Below are 21,163 nucleotides of genomic sequence, written 5' to 3'. Positions count from 1 at the left end.
TGCCCAACTTTCCATGTGGGTGCTGGTAACCTGAATTTTGGGTCCTCATGCTTGTACAGTAAGTACTTTACTGATAGTCATCTCCGCTGCTAAGTTTCTTAAAGATCAACATGGAATGGCCCATCCAGCTGCTCTGGGCAAGCCTAGGCTCCACTAAGGTATGTTGAGGTGGCCAGTGTGATTACTCAGTCTTCACGGCAAAGCTCCTCTTACGGTGTATTCCTCTAAGTGGGCTGATGGACCCTGGTGGTTTTGTATATGCTAGCTGGGACCCTGTGGCTGCCTGTGCCTCCCTTACTACTCACTATGTTAGGTGATCAGAAGAAAAATGGAGGTTGAGGCAGACAGAGGAGCGTCTCAGTCATGGGAGGAAAAAGGGATGATTTCCTCACTTAGCACTGCCCATTTGAGCACAGAGAACTCTTGCCTGAAGATCCCAGGCTTAGCTGGCTCATCTGAGCAGCTCTAGAGCAAGCCCTGCCTTGGGAATCTAGGTCTGTCTCTCCAGGGTCAGGCAGAACATCTGTCACAGCAGTCCCAGGTTCGGTGAGCACTAGGCTGACCACTAATTGACTAAGGTGAGAGTGCACTCAGTTGTCTAAGAGCAGACAGCATGGCTATCTCAGGTTCCTTCCCCTGATCCCACCCTGGAAAATTAGCATGCTAGGCAGCCCATGTGAACTGGCTCAACCTCAGGGCTCTTTTTCCCTGGCCAAGTCTTACCTGGGAGGGGAGGAGCGAGGAGCTGATTGGACAGGAGCTGCAGGTGCTCTAACGTGATGTCTCGGATGGCGGGGATGTGGAAGAGGCGAGTGAATAGGTGAGGCAGCTTGGGGGCGAAGATGTTGAGCAAGGCCATGCGACAGTACAGCCTGGCCAGTGCAGCCTCACACCGCAGCAGCTCTCTGAGGGAAGAGGGAGGGGAAATACACTGAGTGCTGACAGCAGAGCTTGTGGGGTGGGGTGGGGACAATGACAGAAGACACTACATCTCAGGCTTCTCTCCTGGCCCTATGTTCTGTGTCTCAAGTGATTCACTTGAGTTTTAAATCAAAACCACAATAGTTTGCTTTGTGGGTTTTTTTTTTTTTCAATTCAAAAAACACCCTTGAAAAAGAAATGAAAATATCTACACAAAACTTTGTAAACATAAGTTCATAGCAACAGTGTTTCTAAGGGCCAAAGAGTGGAAACAATCTTAAAGTTCATTAATTTAGTGGTAAGGCCGCACAACTGAATGTTACTAAGTAAGATAAAGGGATAATACATCAATATTTCGAAGCAGGCCTTTTGAGGAGGTAACAGTTCATGGAAATTGGCATTAGAGTGCGATGGCCTGTAGATCCCTGAGGCAGAGGTGAAATACAGTGTGCAGAGAACAGAAAACCTAGTATGGGCCCAAGGAGGGAAGAAGCCTCCGAGGCTCACAGGGTGTCCCAAGTGAACTACAGTCGGAGCCCTCCACGTGGGAAGGTCTGGTCAGAGGCGCAAGCTCTGACTTGCACCTGACACCAACCATCCTTTAGAGTGAGAGGCTAGAGAGGAGGCCTACTGCTCTAGCCCAGTGGTTCTCAGCCTTCCTAGTGCTGGGACCCTTTAACACAGTTCCTCATGTTGTGCTGACCCCCAACCATAACATTATTTTGTTGCTATGAATCATAATGGAAAGATCTGATTATGTCTCCCCAAAGGGGTCTTGATGTGTCCAGCTCAGGTGATCCTCTGCCTCAGCTTCCCAGGTGTTGGAAGCACAGACATAGCCAGCGTGGGTTTGCCTGAGGAGAAACTGAGAGGCTAAAGGACAGATGGAGAGGAACATGGTGTGCAGAGGCTGTGAGAGGAGAACTGAGGAGAACTGCACTTGTTACTCTGCCTTCCTCTCAACTGCAGCATGGATTATTATTATTATTTCTCCTCCTCCTCCTCCTTCCTCCTCTTCTTCTTCTGATTTATTTATTTGCACTGGTGTTTGCCTACATATGTTTCTGTGTAAGGGGATTGGATCTGCTAGAACTGGAGTTACAGACAGGTGTGAGCTGCCATGTGGGTTCTGGTATTGAACCCGGGTCCTCTGGAGGAGCAGACAGTGCTCTTAACCACTGAGCCATCTCTCCAGCCCCACAGCAGGGATTTCTATGATGGGAAGAAACAAGTCATAGGAGAATTTTTGTTTATGTATTTTTTAATAAACACAATCCTTGGCTGGCCTGGAATTCATTATGCAGACTAGGCTGGCCTCAAAATCACAGGAAAATCTTAACCTATGAGCTTTCTCTCCAGCCCCTTAGGGGCATTTTTTTTTTTTTTTTTTTTAAGATTTGTTTATTATGTATACAGTGTTCTGTCTGCACATATCCCTGCAGGCCAGAAGAGGGCACCATACCTCATTATAGATGGCTGTGAGCCACCATGTGGTTGCTGGGAATTGAACTCAGGACCTTTGGAAGAACAAGCAGTGTTCTTAACCTCTGAGCCATCTCTCCAGCCCCCTAGGAGCATTATTTAACAGTGCATGGCAAGGCATTGTGACTGATCATCATTAGATTTCGTCTGTAGAGGGCAGCCTGTCTTCACTGCAGCTCTGTCCCTTTCAGAATCCTGCACTGTACTGTGCACACAGCCAGTGTTCAGAGTACACTTGGTTAGCCAAGACAAGGAGAGCTGGCTGTCCTCCTCCCATGAATGAACTGGGTGTCCCTTCTGTTCCCTCCTGATTCCTTTCCTCGGTATGTCTTTACTGGGCCTCTCTAGCTGCCTCCAGTCCCAAAATCACAGTAGAGTGCATGTGACACAGGCCATGTGCTTCTAGACCATCTTTTCTTCCGCCTCGTGCAATCCTGCAACTGCCTTCCCTCCTTCTAACTCTCAGCTTGGAAGGCAAAGCCTTCTAGTCAAGCATGAACAGGACACATGGAAAAACACAGTAGATACATCTCTGTGCCCCAAAGAGAGAAAGGCCCAGGTTTACCTGTGAATTTGAAGGTTGGTATTGTCCAGTGTGACCAGCCCATTAGTGGCCGTCCTTCGGTAGCCTGCAGGGGGCCTTTCCAACATATCGATGGGGTACCAGTACCGCACCAGGACCCCTTCACTCCGGAGGTATGTCTCCACCTGCACCAACTCATTCACCTGCAGTGGAAAAGTAAACATACAACCTGCTTTTCTGAGAATTAACTTTATTTTTCAAGTTCATGCAAAGATATGTATATATTAAAGTTAGATTTTGCCGGGCGGTGGTGGCACACGCCTGTAATCCCAGCACTCGGGAGGCAGAGCCTGGTCTACATAGCTAGTCCAGGAAAGGCTCCAAAGCTACACAGAGAAACCCTGTCTCGAAAAACAAAAACAAAAAAAAACAAAAACAAAAAAAACAAAAACAAAAACAAAAGTTAGATTTTATGCTATAATTTGTATCTAGTTGCTATTTTTTTGCTCTACCACTGAGCTAAATCCCCAAGCCCTCTAGTTGCTATTTTATGAACTAGATTAATGAACCCAAAGAGAATTTACAATACACATGTTGATTTAATTTTTCTCAAAAAAGTATTTTTTGAGGCAGAGTCTCACTGCGTACTCTTGGTGACCTGGAACTCACAGAAATCCACCTGCCTCTGCCTCCAGAGTGTTGGAATTAAGGGCATGCACCACTACACCTTGCTAAAAGATTTATTTTTATTACTTTTAATTACATGTATGTCTGTGTGTCTCTATGTGTATATATGCACATTGAGAGCAGTTGACCTTGGAGGCTAGAACAGAGTTGTCAGATCCCCTGGAAGTGGACAGTTGTGAGTTGCCAAAACCAGATGTTCTGTAGGAGCAGCAAGTACTCTTAACTGTTGAGCCGTTTCTCCAGTATTTCCCACAAAATCAATTCTTACTTATAAATTAACACATAATAGAAAACAGAAAAAAAAAGTTATTTTAAAAAAGCCTTGGGCTGTTGGGGGGACGACACACGGGACGGGGACAGGGACAGGGACAGAGATGAGACGGGACTGAAAAGATGGCTCAGTGGTGGAGAATACTGGCTGTTCTTCCAGAGGAACCTGGTTCAATTCCCAGTACCCACAGGGCAACTCAAGACTGTCTGTAATTCCAGTTCCAGGGGATCCAACATCCTCACACAGACATACATGCAGTCAAAACACCAATGCACATAAAATAGAAATAAATAAATCATTTTAAAAAAAGTCTTCAGGATAACAGGAAAAAAAACTTCAAATCAAATAAAGATTAGAAAAACCAAATTTTGTTAAAATAGCCCTTGTATATTTTGTGAGTATATTTTAATTGCTTTTTAAAGTAAATCTTTAATAATGCCTAGGTAAAAATTATATTGGTATTTGAATACAGAGTGCATATGTAGCAGCTTACTTTTAGTTTCTACCAATAGAATAAAGCTATCAGATAGATTCCTTGCTTTTAACAATGCTGATGCTGTCTTCAAGGACAGCGGCTCACTTTGCTCCTCACTGAGCTGATGCGAGGTAGTGTTAGTTTGGACGTGACTGGCGGTGTAGAATGGCAGGGAGTGCTAGTGTAGCTTCACTCCCATAAGTGTGAGATGTTCTCACTGAGTCCTTCCACACAGCTGCACTTCTATTTAGTTTCCTCCTTTCTTTGTAGGATTTATTTTATGTTTATCTATGTATGTTTGTCCATGTGACTGTATGCACATGTGTGTTTGGGTGCCTACAGAGGCCAGAAGACACTTGGATCCCTTGGAGTTAAAGTGCCTGTGAGCTGCCTGCCATAGGTGCTGGGATCTGAACTTTGTTCCTAATGATAGAGTGAGGGCTTTTAACCACTGAGCCACCTCCCTAGCCCAGTTTCCTTGTTTCTAACTTGAAGAGAAATCTCAAAGCACAATCCCTGTTTCACGTGTCTGTGTGGAGTTGAGAACAGACCCTGTAATCCCTTTGTCTGGTACCTGGGCATAGCAGCCTCTCTACACATACAGGACTGGAGGAGCCAAAGTGGCTGTTCACTTACTGAATCGACATCTAGGACAACTCCATGAAGGCCAAAGGTTTTGAGCATCCCTCGGATGGCAAATTTTGGCAAGGCAGTTCCCACGGTACTGCTGGCGACATTGCTGCTGTCTGGAGAGCGTGTTACAACCGTGAGACCTGAGGAAGTAAAGGAAGACCAGTTCACCTTGGGAGGCTGTACTGTAGGATCTAAAATAGTTCTACAGCATGTGACAATAAAAAGGAGCATAGCTCAGCCTGTAAAGTAATAACAAAATGGTAAACTCTTCCAATTCACAAGTTAAGAAGACAAGTAAGTCATTTAAAAATGGGAAGAGGACTTGGATAAATACTTCTCCAAAAAGAAATAAAAAGATAACACATGAAGCAATGTTCATTATTACTTGTCAATCATCAGGGAGATGTAAGAGCCACAGTGAGACCCCTCGGCAACAGCAATGGCTGATGTAAAGAGACAGATGGAACACACTGCCACACATGTGCAGAAACTGGGACACTCATACATAGCTGGTGAGCTGCTGGTAATGTAGGATGCTTTAGAAAGTATTTTGGTAGTTTCTCAAAAGGTTAAACATAGAGTTACCATATCACCCAACAATTCTACTCATGTTTATAGATTCCAATCTATTATAATACATACGTATTTCTCCTAGAGAAATGAAGATGTATGTCCATACAAGAGGGTGACACAAATGTTTAGAGTAACAATATTCCTAATAGCCAAAAAGCAGGGCCAATTCAATCATCCATCAACGATGAATGAAAACAACTAAGGGGCATGTCTATACAATGAAGCATTGCTCGACAGTAAAAAGAATCAAGTATTGACACATGCTTCATGGATGAGTGTATTTAACTGTGAAAAGGTGTGTTACATTTGTTTAACTAGGCAAAGATGTGTTGCATTTGTTTATACTGCATTTGTTTAACTAGGCAAAGATGTGTTACGTTTGTTTATACTGCATTTGTTTAACTAGGCAAAGATGTGTTACGTTTGTTTATACTGCATTTGTTTAAGTAGGTAAAGATGTGTTACATTTGTTTATACTGCATTTGTTTAACTAGACAAAGATGCGTTGCTGTTTCACCTGCTTGCCTAAGATACCTGACTGATCTAGTAAACAGCTGAATGGTCAATAGCTAGGCAGTAGAGAGAGAGGCAGGACTGGAGGGCAGAGAGAATAAGAAGGAATCTAGGCTTGGGAAAAGATGAGAGAGGGGAGAACAAGGGAGAAAGAGAGGGCCCAGGGCCAGACAGCCAGGCAGCCAGAGGCAGAGTAAGTCATACAAAAGGAAAGAAAAGTAAAAAGCCCTGAGGTAAAACATAGAAACAGATTAAAACAAGAGCTAAGATAAGACCAAGCATTCAAAACAATAAGTCTCCGAGTCATGATTTAGGAGCTGGTTGGGGCCCAAAAGAAAAAGCCTGCTACATTTGATATCCACCATGGGGCCTGAATTTCCACACAGGGCCTGAGATGGCTGGAAAGAAAAGAAGAGAAAAGAAAAGAAAAAAGAGAAGAGAAAAGAAAAGAAGAAAGCTGGCACGCTAAGTAGAAACAGCAACCTAAGTAAAAATGCCTGCCATCATGCAGGCGCAAACTTCCTAGAGCTGAGGTGGATGAATGCAGCTCCCTGGCAAAGGCAGCTCCAGACCAGGCTGCAGGCTTAGGCTTGGCTTTCATGGACCTGGGAAGGGGCGGAGTCAGCCGCCAGAGCCTCTTGCAGAGGGCCTAGCCTGCACTGCTGAGCAGTTTAAGTGTGGCTCACCTCACACACATCAGAGGCCGCTGCAAGTGTGCAGCTGCAGGCACTTAGCAGAGTAGGTTCAGATGGAAAAACAGGTTACAGTGTGCTTAAAAATGTATGTAGGCTTAAGAAAGAAAAGAAAATGGATACAAACAGTCATAGAAAAAATAGTCTTTAAAGAAAGACTAAAGTAGCATAAAAAGGATAAGCCACCAGTAAAGATGGTAAATACACAGGGAGTCTGGACCCTGCGGGTGTCTTGTTCAATGTTTTGAATACTGATGACTTTAATGACGGTGGCTGAGAGACATGTGACTGCTAAGGGACCGCTGAATGAAACCAGCCGAGATACCTAAGGAATGCCTTCACTTTAAATGCAAGTCAAAAATGTGTTGTGTTGGGGAAGAGAGTACCCTTTTGTTTCCACAAGAAACAAAAGGCTGTGGGTTTGTTCAAGGTTAATCGAGATCAGGTTTGATTGGGGGAGACCTCCTGAAAATCTTGGCTACAGATATAAAAGAAATAAACCTAGAAAAACTACTAGCCAGGTGATATATATTTTACCTGCTCAAACATAAAAAAAAAAAACCCACAAACATCTTTGGTTGGCTTGTGTACAAAACACAGTCCATACTTGTGTTAATGTAGATATGTATGTTACCTTTGAAAGTTTGTGTGTTTTCAGAGCAAGGGGACCAGACACCAATGAAAATGGGTGGCCCAGGTGATCCAGTCTCTCAGAGTGCCTCTGTTGCAGTTTCTTCAGAGTTCTGCATGCCTCACAAACTATTCTAGCCAGGACTTCAGATAGGCCTTGTACTTTCTCACTGCACAGAGACTGAACAACAGATGTTATAACTAGTTTTCCTAGGACTTAACCATTATTTCAATTTTCTCAGGTTTCCTAAAGATGCCATTGCCCACAGACAACAGGAAGCAGTCTAGAGATAAACATTCCAAGAAGTGGAGTGGGTGTTTTTTGATCATTTGGTGGGTTATGGATGTTTGCTACCATTAGGGGGGATATAGAAATATAGGATAAAAAGACAAGTATTAACCTCAAATGTTTTACATTGGTATACATTGGTATGGACTTTGGTATATTGATACAAATTTGAAGTTATTTTTGTTATATTGTACATATGTTTCTACTCTTGGTTGGGGTATTGTGCTTATGCAGCTCACTTAAAAATGTAATGTATAATTAAGAAATGCAGGTTAGTAGTTATCTATAATAATAAAACCTGTAGTCATATTAGTATGTTTTCAAGGTTAAACAGATATATTTACATAGATAGATGGTCTTCAAACACATCAAAAACCTATAGAATATGGCATTTACAATGTTTTGTTAACATGGGCTTTTCATGACAGTGAGATGCATTTCCTCCTGACAGCACCAATTTACTTTAGAAAGGCTGATGGGCATTGAAGAACCTCCATGTGGAGGTCGCTTTCAATGTGGCAAAGCTAGCCATTTGGGCAACAAACTGTCCTTGCCTCAACTGCTGACAGTATACTGTTCAAGCTGGACATGCAGGACACAAAGGAAAGCAACTGCAAAACCTTGTGAAAACAAGGCAGGACAGTCTTTGAAGATTCCTGCTTCATAGAAAAGTGGGCCAGATAGTCTGCAGGGCACAAAGAAAAGTGACTGCCAAACTTTGACAAAACAAGGTGGGACAATCCTTCAAAATCCTTGCTTCATAGAAAAGTCTGCCATATTTTCTAGGTCTGTAGGCCAAAGATGGATGCCCCAATGTTGCAGAGAAGCCTTGGGTGACTGTCCAGACAGCCAGATGTCTCTGTCATTTCTATAGTTTTGGAAGTGGCTTGCACTGCACTTCCTGTTTGCTTAGGTAATATTATATCCTCCTGGGATCTTTGATGGAGTTGAAAACTAGATAGTTACAGTTACCGTTTTCCTTAGCGATGATAGAAGGTAAATTAGGTACAGAGTTTTGGACTCATCAAAATAGAATAGATAATAGAGTGATTTCTCCAAATTTGCCAAATGCAAAGGGACTGGATATTGTAAATGTAATCCTTACCTGATAACTGTTCTTATTGTATATAGTCTTACTATGTTAAAGTTAAAACATTTCTTTTTATTTGACAAAAAGGGGGAGATGAGCCTGGAAAGAGGAGCAAGGCCCGAGAGATCACATGTTAAATGATTCCATCTGTAACAAATGCCCAGAACAGGTAAACCCACAGACAAAAGGGAGAGACACAGTTCAGAGTCCAGGGAGAGGGAAGGGTGGGTCGATGGAAGAGCACAGAATTTTTCTGGGGATATGAATATGCTAAAGAATTAGATAGAGGAAATGGTTTGGTAGATCCCCTGGAGCTGGAATTCTTCATGGTTGTGAGCTACCATGTGGGTGCTGGGAACCAAACTCAGGTCCTCTATAAGAGCAGCCAGAACCCTTAACTGCTGAGCCATTTCTCCAGCTCCAGCTATCATGAGTTTTTGTGAAGATTATTAGGCTAAAAAAAATGAGTGGCTTAAAATTCTTTGTGTATGTGTTTTTCTGTTATTTCTTCAAAGTATAATAGATTTTTGTGAAAAGCATATTTAAATTCTAAAAAGCTCTATAAACCATGGCCATGTGGTTTGGGTGTTTTATGGGTTTTTGCTGATGTTTGTTTGTTTGTGAGACAGGGTTTCACATAACCTAGGCTGTCCTCAAACTGTAGCCAAGGCTGACCTTGAACATATCTTGTTACCTCCAAGAGCGTGCCACCATGCCCAGCTAAACACGTGGCTTATTAACTCAGAGTCCATACCCACACCAGGAAGCCTACCTGAAGCCTGCTTCCTTCCTCTACTCTCAGCCCTGCCACAGCTGCTTATGCTGTGAGCTTTGAGCACGTGGGAGAGACTACCAGAGGTCACATGCCTTCTTGTGGCCCACCAGGACACTTGAAGGCTTCACATGAGAGTTTGGAGGTCACGTCACTCAGAGAAAGACCACCCTGGGAGCCAGCAGCTGCTCCTTTCAGGGGAATGTCACACACAGAGCAAGGAGGAAGCAAAAGCAAAACCTTTTCGGACTTTGTCAATTGTGAACTTGTTTGCTTCATCTTTAATGTCCTCAATGGTGGGAAGATAAAGGTCTCTTGGGATGCCGCCGTTCTCCTCATAGAGAAATTCAACTGTCTGCCGGGCGATGTCCACCATGCCTGCAAACACAGCACACCAAGTAACTCCTCAGGGAACACAATCTTCAGACCAATAGGGCACTGACTCGTGCCTGGAACGAAACAATGGAGAGTGTTTTCATGCCCTTGCTGGGAAGACACTTTGTACCCAGTTTAAACACTAACGCCATTGCTTCTAGGAGCCTCAGGTGGACCTTGCCAGGTGTGCCAAGGAGAGAGCACCTGAGTCAGCACTGCTGGTGTGCATCTGCAGAGCGCAGAGAGCTGGAGCCTCAGTCCAGGACAGTTCACAAGGCACACGACTATGCTGCATCTAACTCGGGCTAACTGAAGAGCAAACAGCAAATGAGGAGGAGGAGGAGAATGTGAGAGCAGTGTTTGCTTCTGACTCTGCAGATCTGGTGCCACAATAAACACACTCTAATTTAGAGAGGTGGAGAGTGATGCTAGGCACCCTCTATCCACTACTGAGATGTCCTGTGGATCTGTTTGTTTTGAGAGGGTCTCACATTGTGGCCCAGGACAGTCTTGAACTTGCCACCCTGTCTGTATCACAGGCCTGCACCACTCTATCCGGCTGCTTTGTTTACCTTCCCATAGGGAGAGGATATGCTTACACTTAATAGCAAAACTGACAGTATGGTATTAATTAGTCTAATAAGCCAAGTAAAGAGATGTCCAATAGTTGGTAACAAACAAAAGGAAAGCACTGTGGGAGTTCAGTGAGGTGTTTCCTTTTGCTGTAGCTGTTTCAGACCCACAGTGTTTAGCCACCACAGACAAGACAATGAGGGCTGACAGGAGACTGCTTTTAAACAGCCCAGCCATCACACATCACACAGCTACGATCTCTCTTCACTGGTCTTTCTGTAGTGAAAAGGTGTGTAGCAACATGGGCACTCTTTAAAGGAAGGCACAGTTACAGGAGGACATCATGGAAAGCAGCCGCCGCCGCCAGGGTGGGCAAGAAGCTGGGCTGAGCATGACTGGATTACAGAATTGCAGTGATCTGCAATTTTTTCGAAAGGAATAGTGCAGAGGAGGAAAACCTACAGATTAGGGAACAAGTAGGGGGACATGTGGGCCATGCAGACCTTGTGGGCATTCCGCTAGCCTTCCCCATGGGACCTGGTGACAGCAGCTGTCCTCTGGGTGCTGGGAGCCACCCCCCCACCCTCCTTCTCACCTTTGCCACTGCTCTGTTGAAGGGGAAATGGCACCACTGTCATTGCTGCTATGACACTGAGCACTGTACTGAGAGCACTTCTACACCCCAGGCTCTGCTCTTAGGAATGCCATGTGCATCAGCTTATTGGTTTCACACGGGCAGAGGAGGTAGAGATCACTACTGATTCCACTCAAGATGGGGAAGCCCAAGCTCCATCAGCTGCTAAACAGCTCATCTGTGATTGCAGAGGTGAGCATTCTCCACCAGGCAACACAGCCTCCCATGACAACTATACCAGCTTCATAGTCACACTGACAAGGAAAATGAAGCCTAGCAATTAAGGCAAAGGACCCAGAGTTCACTGACATACGGGGTAAGACATCATCAAGCCAGACACGACATCCGAGGAGCCCCTCTCCTCAACTGTATCTCCCTCATCCCTCACGCCTCTCAGTGACTCTTCAGGAGAACAAAGCACAGCAGCAGACCTAGTTGTAAAGCACCCTTGATCTGGTCCAGGCCTGACTTTCGCTCAGCTTCATTGCGGAAGCGTCTTCGGATGGTAGGGAAAACCTTGGTCTCCCACGCTTTCACCAACAGGGCATAGTGGTCCTCCTGCGGGAGAGGAAGCTCGTGAGCTTAGGAAGAGCTTCATGAAGGCCCTTGTAGCTCTGTGCAAGGACCTGCCCTGCCCAAGGCTGGCCTAAACACAAGGCCTTAGGCACCCCCACAGCAAGCCCTTCATCCCCAACCACAGCAAGTCCCTCCCCTAGCAAGCCCTTCCTCCCCAGCAAGTACTTCCTTCCCTCAGAGCCACCAAAGCATTCTCACTACAGTTTGGATTTCCTGCTGAGCTACTACCATCAGAGTCCTTCACCTTCAACATGTAGACCTCTCTGGAGCAGCCCAGCCTAGCAGACACGGCTACTCATGGGCAGTTCAGCGAGATGAACGTGCCAAGGTAACTACTCACACAAGGACACAGCAGAAAGCTAACATCATCAGCCTTGTCCCCGAGATGATGTCCTGACCCAGGCTGTGGGCTCTCACCTGTGGGATGTCATCATCATCATCGTCATCACTTTCATCATCTGCAATGGGAGGTGGATGGGGGTCTGGCCCAGAAGTGATGAAATTCTCATAGCTGAGCTCGACTTTATAATGGCAGGAGGTGTCACTGTCATATTCTGTAACAAAACACAGTTAGATTCTTTCCCTTCTCTCTCTCTCTCTCTCTCTCTCTCTCTCTCTCTCTTCTCTCTCTCTCTCTCTCTCTCTCTCTCTCTCTCTCTCTCTCTCTCTCTGTCTAACTGAATGTTGAAATAGGGTCTTGCTAAGTTGCTCAGGTTGGCCTTGAACATACCCTATAGCCCACACAGGCCTTGAATTTATTATCCTCCTGCTTCAGCCTCCTGAATACCTGAGTTTATAAGCCTGAATCACCTGACCTGACTTAATATGATTTTTTAAAAAATCATCAGGAAACATTGTAGCACACAGCTTTCTACCCATGTCCCTAATTCTACCATTTTATTATTACTTGATGATCTCAGTTTAAAGATATTTTAAAAAATGAGCCGGGCGGTGGTGGCGCACGCCTTTAATCCCAGCACTCGGGAGGCAGAGCCAGGTGGATTTCTGTGAGTTCGAGGCCAGCCTGGGCTACCAAGTGAGTTCCAGGAGAGGCGCAAAGCTACACAGAGAAACCCTGTCTCAAAAAACCAAAAAAAAAAAAAAACCAAAAAAAAATAAATAAATAAATAAATAAATAAATAAATAAATAAATAAATAAATAAATAAAAAATGAGGAACACTGTAAGGTGAAGGATTTCATCCAAATGTCTGGTTTTGGCTTCCTACACCGTACTTTCTAGACCAACACTTAGCACTACCCAGGGCAGTACCCCAGTCTGGCCCTCTCCTTCCGGTGTCTGTCTTTATAGAAGTCTCTCACCACACTGCAGATGCCTATGCTAACAGACTTGTGGACTTCGCAGCACTAGCAGCAAGGAGAAGGATGATGTGGCTTACGTTGCTGGGCTGTGGCCACTGCAGCAATTCGGCATGGTGGCCCATGAGTGCCTGGGTCTGATGCAATGCTGGTGCCGGCATCATTGTCGCTGTCAGATGCCATGGCAAACGGCAGGGCCTCAAAGTTGGCGCTGATCTCCTCTGCCAGGTCGGTGCACAGGTCGGCAGCGTTGCGATGGGCCTGTCCTTCAGCATACGCAAATGGGCGGGAGCCAAAGTTGGCTCGAGTTTTTGTGTTCTAGAAAATGCAAACAAAGGACTTAGGATTATTTAGATTTTCTTTCTTTCTTTCTTTTTTATTTTTAAACAACAAAGTGCACTTCAGTGAATGTTAAACCTAAAGAACAGCCCAGGAGTGGGAAGTAGGAGAAACAGGCAAAGGAACAGGCATGTGTGTCCTGTGCCTGGAGTGCTGCACAACCCACCACACACACTCAGGCTCCTTTGCCCTCATTGTCTCTAACACTCTTACCTTCTCCTGGCCAACAGAATGTTATGATGTAGCTCAGGCTAACCTCAAACTCTCAATAATCGTCTTTAAATTTTTATTTACTTATTTTACGTGTACGAGAATTTTGCCTGCACATATGTTTCTGTATCACACGTGTGCCTGGTGCCTGCAGATGCTATAAGAGGGCACCGGGTCCTTGGGACTGGAGTTAGAGATGGATGAACATCTCTCCAGCTCCATCAATCTTCTTGACTCATCTCTCAAGAGCAGGATTACAAGTGTGCACGCCACACCTGTGCTGCTCATCTCTCTGCCCACAACATTCTTCCCGCTAACTTTCCAAGACTAGCTAATGTCCAGGCTTGACTTAGCCATCATGTCTTCAGAGCACAGGAATAGGATTGGTACTCAGAGACTAGATTCCCACTCTACGCACTTATTGGTTTGTGATTATATACATGTTTCTGTCATGTCCAATTCCACCAATTGATTATAGTATGAGAGAGACAGACAGCATCAATACCTTGTTCTCTGCTTCAATTCAGAACATGATGTGGTGCTTGCGCATAGACACTGGGCACATATTTGTTGAATGAATGAAAGCATGGGACAGGATGAGACAGGAAGACCAGGGAAGCAGCTCATCTGGAACATGTGTTCTGCTGCAGTCTAGCTGTTGAGTACATGAGGAGGCATCTGACTACGGACTGGGAACGGACACAGATTAGGGGCTGCAGCATGTCATCAGTGATAATGTCCCATAGAACAGCCAGTGTTCCTAGGTGCTCCTTCAAAGTCAACAGAGCCCACAAAGTGTGTGTGTTTGTGTGTGTGTGTGTGTGTGTGTGTGTGTGTGTGTGTGTGTGTGTGTGTGTGTGTATGTGTGTGTTTTGGAGGTGCTGGGGGAAGAGAAGTGTTGAACTTTTGAGTCTTCACCAGAGAACAACTCTCCAAGTTTCTGCCATACTACGTGACTCAGAGGGCTCACTCTCCCAAGCTATCTTCAGAGACACTTCACTGGTGTACCATTTCTTGTTAAGGAAGGATGGCTGAGAGGTGCTCAGAGCAGGTTTGTCCTAATTCTGGACACAGCCCCAGACCCAAGACTCAGGGTCCATCCAGCAGGGAAAAGAAGCACTTGTCCAGGTTTGCCATGCCCATCACTGTGCAGGGAAAGGTTAGACAAAAGCTTTTCTACTTCCCCTTCCGGTCAAGAAGACATTTCTTTAAAGAATGTATTCTTCTTTCCTATCAAGGTGACTTGCCTTTTTCTGAATGTGAACCACAGGCCACATCCCCCCAGAGACGTCCTCCAGGTATGGTGTGAGGCGCTGTCCGCAGTAAGTGAAGTACACCCGACCTTTGGCTGGCTGCCCTGGAGGAGGTGGGGTCCCCTCAGTCCTCTCCCAGCCGATTCCTGCCACATCACCTACAGCAGAGAGCAGGAAGAGCACACACATTTTCCCGTTTTACTATCAAGTGAACTGCTTGCTAATTTGCAACCATGTGACTGAGGGACAAAGGCAGATGTGTCTGTCTCCTGAGTTCCAAGATAGAGTCTCTCAGGGTAATGGCTTCAGAATGCGAGACCTGTGGTATAACTAGCAGACAACAAGAGCAAGAGCTTGCTTTTCACTCAGAGACAAATGGCCCATTGCCAACTGCCAAGTTTATTTTAACTTCAACCCGTCTGGATGCAAGGCTGGCCCACTGCACTCACCAGGAGAGAGTGTGACATCTAGGCGGACACTCTTCCACTGTAGCAGACTGGAGCCATTGTAGTGTACCGCTCGGCCGTTGCTGGGGGAGAACAAGGGGGTCGAGGCTGAGACTCAGCAGCCATGTGGAGGGAGAGAGAGAAGAAAGGAGGGGAGGAAGGGGCAGGCATGCAGGGAACCCCAGAGTCATGAGCAGTGCTTTCCTAAACACGAACACATGTCCAATGGCACTGTCCACACAGGGCTTGGGGATATTCTGCTGTGCGCTTAGGAGTACAAAAGTCCAGCAGATCCCAGTCTACATCACAGCACCATGGTATATGGGCTCAGATGTGTTTGGGAAATGGAGAAAAACAAGTGTCTTGCTGCAGGACAACTAGGAAGGAACCATACTGAGGAACCCTAAGCATCCAAAGAGGAAAATAACACTGTGCTGCCCCCACTTCTTCACACACAACTGCACTTTGGCACCCTGAATACCATAAACACCTATGGGGAGTCATTTTCTCTAGAATACTGACCCACTTTTAAGACAGGGTCTCACTATGAAGCCCTGGCTGGCCTGGAACTCACTATGTAGACCAGGTTGCCCTCAAACTCATAAAGATCTGCTGGGATTAAAAGTGGTCCCAAGCACGCCCAGCAGCACTTTTCACTTCTTCTCTTTAGCTGTAGCAGGAACACTTACTTGTGGAAAAGGCAAGTGCCCACTGGATTGGTCCATGCCCCATCACGCTTCTCAGCTTCTGTAGCAAAGCCAAAGGAGACGATTGGTCCAGTGTCATCGTCAGTGTCTCCATAGGAAACAATCTCAATTTCCCAGTAAAAAGATGGGGCCTGAAGAGACACCAGCAGAGGGTGACCGTCAGAGGGCGCAACAGGCAGGGTAGACCACCTACCGCTTCTTTCCCGTGGGAAGGATGTGAAGAGGCAGGGAGGCCAGGAGCTCCTCACCTGCACTGGCAGCGGGGAGGTGGCATAGATGAAGGTGCCCCGGGGAAGACCTCCTCCAGCACTGGGGTCAGCCAGGAAGGTGACAGAGGTGAGGTGAGAGGAGAACATGCAGGCGCGGACTGGAGGGAACACTCGAGAAGGGCTCCAGGTGATCTCTTTGGGCTGCAGTGGGGGCAGGAGAGAGGATTTCACTCAACAAAGCAGACAACAAAACAAAACAAAACAAAACAACAAAACCTCATTACTCTCTCAGAGAAGGAGGTAATTTTTATCTGATATGATTAAAATACTGGTTCTCTGTTCTTTTCATTTTTTGTTGTAGTGTTGGGAATGGACCCCAAGGTTTTACACCTGCTGGGCAAGGCCTCCCATTCAACTACATCATCCCTGTCCACCCCTAAATATAAATTGTATCAAAAGTATATCTTCTGGGCTACAGAGATGGCTCAGAGGTTAACAGCACTGGCTATTCTTTTGCAGAGCGCCTGGATTTATTTCCCAGCACCCAGTTCTAGGGGTCTGATGCCCTCTTCTGGTCTCCTCAGGTACTGTATGCATGTGATGCAAAACATAAAATAAAAATAAGTCTTTACAAGAGGAAAGCTTTATTTCTATTTTATTTTGTTAAGTCTAGCTTTTTACCCCAACATGATCTTAATTTTTTTTGTTTTGTTTATATATTTACTTATTTTTGGTCTTTTGAGACAGGGTTTTTCTATGTAGTCCTTGCTGTCCTGGAACTTGCTCTGTAGACCAGGCATGATCTCAATCACTTTTCCTATGCCCAGTCCTACTGAAATTACTCCCCTGAACCCCAACTGCTTATCTTCTTACTCGGCTTTCCATTTCTTCTTCTTGTGCTTGTAATGGTATTTTTTGGTAGGACAATCTTAGTTCAGTATGTAAAGAGAAGCTGTATCCCAAGGACACTGCTCAGATGGGTAAGTGTCTGTCCTCGGTCAGCTGCCTGTCTCCTCATGCTTCCAATACTTCACTCAAGTGCCAGGCTTCCCTATGAGACACAGCTTCTCTCCACCCACCAATTTCAACCCATCCTCCACAAAGGGCATGGCTGCAAGGGAATCATCAGATCCCAGGCCTGCCAATAACAGCCTGAGGAGTGTGTGTACGGCACATGGTGAACACTGCTTTTGATGGGCAGTATAGAAAGGGATTCATCTTCTGCTGAGAAGGAAGAGCTGGATGAGAACACACTTACCTTTAAACGACACCCCATTGTTTCTACCATGGTAACTGAAGATGCTGAGATGTCAAGTGATGTTTGTGCATGCTTTTATTTCTATGCAGCGATTTATTTGCATGGCTGACATAATATAAAATCTGCCCATCTCAGGGCTGGAGAGATGGTTCAGAGGTTAAGAGCACTGACTGCTCTTCCAGAGGTCCTGAGTTCAATTCCCAGCAACCACATGGTGGCTCACAACCATCTGTAATGAGATCTGGTGCCCTCTTCTGGCCTTCAGTCATACATGCTGTATACATAATAAATAAATAAATCTTTAAAAAAAAAAAATCTGCCCATCTCAAGTTTTGGTATGTTCATGGAGTCATGTAGCCACCACTACATTCTGGTCTAGAGCATTTGTTTTCTCATTGTAAGTGATCCCACACTCACTGGAAGTCAGGCTGTAGCCTCTCACCTACTTCTCTTCTCCCCAGTCCCTACTGACACCAACTTGCTGCTTTATCTTTTCTGTATACATCAATGGAATCAGGAAATTTATGGTACTGTGGGTGGCCTTTATATGGTTATGCCATAGCTCACTGCTTGGATATTGTATGTTGCTAATTCATTCAACATTTGATGGGCATTCAGGTCATTTTCACTTTCGACTACTGTGAATAAAGCTGCTACAAACAAAAAATATAGCATTTTTTCATATTTGATAGTATTGTGTTTTAACTGTCAGTCATGCTCTAATACAGTGGTTCTCAACCTTCCTAATTCTACAGCCCTTTAATATAGTTCTTTATGTTATAACGACCCCAAACCATAAAATTATTTTCATTGCTACTTTATAATTTTGCTACTGTTATGAGTTGTAATGTAAATATTTTTTGGAGACAGAGGTTTGCCAAACTGCTGCTCTAATACTTACAAAGTACATAACTTTTTAGTTAGTTTTGTGGGGTTTTTTTTTTTTTTTTTTTTTTTTTTTTTTTGCATACATGGACATACTGAGTGTCTCCCTCAGTTCACTTTATTTTTTGAGACAAGGTCTTTCACTGATTTGGTTAGACTGGCTGGCCAGGGAACCCCAGGAGTACTTCCGTTTCTAATACCCCAGTATGGGGATTACAGGTGCATGTCTCTATGCCTGGCTTTTACATGGGTGCTGGGAAGCCAAACTCAGGTCTTCAAGTTTTCATGGCATCACTTTACCATTCTCCAGTTCCCTAAATTTTTAAAGTTATCTTTTTGTCATCATAATTCAAATATTAATAAATTCTGCTCCCCAGTACAATGTTCCCGCAGCATTTAGAATGTAGCTCAGTATTCTTGACCTCCAAAGGTGGCGACAGTACAGCTGCCAAAGGGCTGCGCATGCTCACTCCAGGCAGGCGCTCCACCTCCACGCTACACTCTCAGCCCCGAATGCTCAGTCTAACGCGGCATCCTTATTTAACAGCAGTCACAGCCTGCAGGGAGGCACGGACGTCCCACCTGTCTCCGGTCAGCCTGCAGTGGAGGTGGAGGGGGCCGAGCACAGTCCCGGTAGAGCATCCTGAGCCGCTCACACTGCACCTCTACAACCGCAAGTCGCTCTCCTGTGGAGGGACACCGGAAATGGGTGAAACAGCTCCGGGAGGGGCCCCGCAACACCAACGTCCACCTACAGAGACCATGTCCACCCTTCCAGAAGAGAAAACGCCCCAGCCATCTGTCTGCTCACAAAGCTCAGCAGCGAGGCACAGTGGGCACCGCGGCCTGGCCCTGGAGTAGAGCGGCCTGGCCCTGGAGTGCTGGCAAGGATAAGGGATTCCCCATGTCTTCCAACCACAGCCCAAGGCAGCCAGGGCACCCATCCCTGCAAGGGTCTTGAAGATGAGATGCTGTAACTCAAGTCAAGCTCTTAGACAAGCCCAGGCATAGGACAAACACTCAGCAAATGACACCTATGATTCTTATCATCTGAAAAATGGAGCCCACCCTCTTTATTTTATTTTTTTTTAAATAGGGCCTCTGTGTATAGCTAAGGCTAGCCTAAAACTATTTAGCTCTACCTGGCCTGGAAGTTCCTCCTGCCCCAACCTCCAAAGTTACAGGATTTCGGGAATACCCAACTCATGCCAGGGGAAAGCCATTACACTTAAAATTCAAGTTGATTTTAAATATTAATGTTGTCTGGGCATGGTGGTGCATGCCTTTAATCCTAGCATCCAGGCAGATGGATCTGAGTTTGAAACCATCCTGGTCTACATCAAAGCTCTACATGTAGGAGAGATGGCTCAGCAGTTAAGAGCAGTGACTGCTCTTCCAGAGGACCCAAGATCAATTCCCAGCACCTACATGGCAGCTCACAACTGTCTGTAACTCCAGTTACATGGGATCTAACACTCTCACAAAGACACACATGCAGGCAAGACACACATAAATTACAAACAAATCTTAAAAAAAAAAAAAATATATATATATATATATATATATATATATATATATATATATATATATATATATTAAAAAAAGTTCCAGGCTGTGGTGATACTGTGTTCCCCAAAATATTGTGCACCCTAATAAACTTATCTGGGGTCAGAGAACAGAACAGCCACTAGATATAGAGGCCAGAAAATAGTGGCACACACGCCTTTAATCCTAACATTCCAAAGGCAGAGATCCATCTGGATCTCTGTGAATTCAATGTTACACCGGAAACAGCCAGGCATGGTGACTCACGCCTTTAATCTCAGGAAGTGATGGCAGGAAGCAGAAAGGTGTATTAGGCGTGAAAACCAGGAACTAGAGGTTGGTTAAGCTTTTAGGCTTTTGAGCAGCAGTTCAGCTGAGATCCATTCGGATGAGGACATAGGGGCTTCCAGTCTGAGGAAATAGGATCAGCTGAGGAAGTGGCAAGGTGAGGTAGCTGTGGCTTGTTCTGCTTCTCTGATCTTTCAGCATTCACCCCAATACCTGGCTCCAGGTTTGATTTTATTAATAAGACCTTCTAAGATTCCTGCTACACCAGGCCTGCTGGGACTACATAGTGAGACAAAAAAACAAAAGCACAAACAAAAAGTGCACTTCTTAAATGCAGGCTGTCCTGAGGAAAGACGTTAGCACAAACTCTCTTCGTATTAATGTAAATGTAGAAAAGGAAACACGAAAACACTCAGGCATGGGCCTGGTGCTCACTGAAGAGCACTGCTTTCCTGTCAAGCACGGGTGTTGAGAGGAGCACTGTCTTTGGAGCTCAGCGGATGTTGAATGTGGACACAATTAGCATTCCACATGACGCTGCACAGATGCTCACTGGGAACTTACCAGCACTGCACTCCTGGGCTACGAGGTTCAGAACTTCCACAGCTGCTGGACACTGCTGTATGAATTCTTCACAAAACAGACTGTCTTCTAAAAGCTGCGCCATGACCAGGCATGCTCTTAATGTTAAAAGATTCACAACATTTCAAGTCATCAATGTTCATTCTTTAAGAGAGCAACTGCGAAGCATTTCAATCAATTTTGTCATTTTTACATCTTTTTTTCTACAGCAGACTGGCTTGGAAAAATAAAGTTGGCCCTCCATATCCATGAGGGTCTGGACCTATGGATTTGACCATCCAAACTAAAAATATGGAAAAGCTTCCCCTGACTGAACGTGTGGACCTTCTTCCCTGGTCACCATCCTCGCACGACACTAACAAGCTGTGCAGTCCTCCACAGCATCAGCACTGCACAGGGAGCATGAGGAATCCA

General features: G+C 45.3%; 1 protein-coding gene across 7 annotated transcripts in view; it reads right to left on the bottom strand.

Moving 5' to 3' along the window:
- The window catches only part of Hectd4 (HECT domain E3 ubiquitin protein ligase 4), a 174,062-nt gene that overhangs the window by 32,458 nt on the left and 120,441 nt on the right, over positions 1 to 21,163 (bottom strand). For all 7 annotated transcript variants that reach the window (XM_052755237.1, XM_052755239.1, XM_052755241.1 and 4 more), the window contains exons 44-56: positions 20,732 to 20,847; positions 18,917 to 19,020; positions 16,231 to 16,392; positions 15,965 to 16,113; positions 15,279 to 15,358; positions 14,824 to 14,987; positions 13,108 to 13,345; positions 12,127 to 12,263; positions 11,565 to 11,691; positions 9,792 to 9,929; positions 4,996 to 5,132; positions 2,969 to 3,129; positions 724 to 905 (exon numbers count right to left, since the gene is read on the bottom strand). In XM_052755237.1, coding sequence (XP_052611197.1) covers positions 724 to 905; positions 2,969 to 3,129; positions 4,996 to 5,132; positions 9,792 to 9,929; positions 11,565 to 11,691; positions 12,127 to 12,263; positions 13,108 to 13,345; positions 14,824 to 14,987; positions 15,279 to 15,358; positions 15,965 to 16,113; positions 16,231 to 16,392; positions 18,917 to 19,020; positions 20,732 to 20,847 — 1,895 coding nt within the window. The remainder of the gene's footprint in view (positions 1 to 723; positions 906 to 2,968; positions 3,130 to 4,995; positions 5,133 to 9,791; positions 9,930 to 11,564; positions 11,692 to 12,126; positions 12,264 to 13,107; positions 13,346 to 14,823; positions 14,988 to 15,278; positions 15,359 to 15,964; positions 16,114 to 16,230; positions 16,393 to 18,916; positions 19,021 to 20,731; positions 20,848 to 21,163) is intronic.

The sequence above is a fragment of the Peromyscus californicus genome, unplaced genomic scaffold, assembly GCF_007827085.1.
Source record: "Peromyscus californicus insignis strain IS unplaced genomic scaffold, ASM782708v3 Scaffold_2__1_contigs__length_46816999, whole genome shotgun sequence".
In the NCBI taxonomy this organism is placed as follows: Eukaryota; Metazoa; Chordata; class Mammalia; order Rodentia; family Cricetidae; genus Peromyscus; species Peromyscus californicus.
The sequence above is the reverse complement of the archived record's forward strand: the minus strand, read 5'-3'. Positions and strand labels throughout refer to the sequence as shown.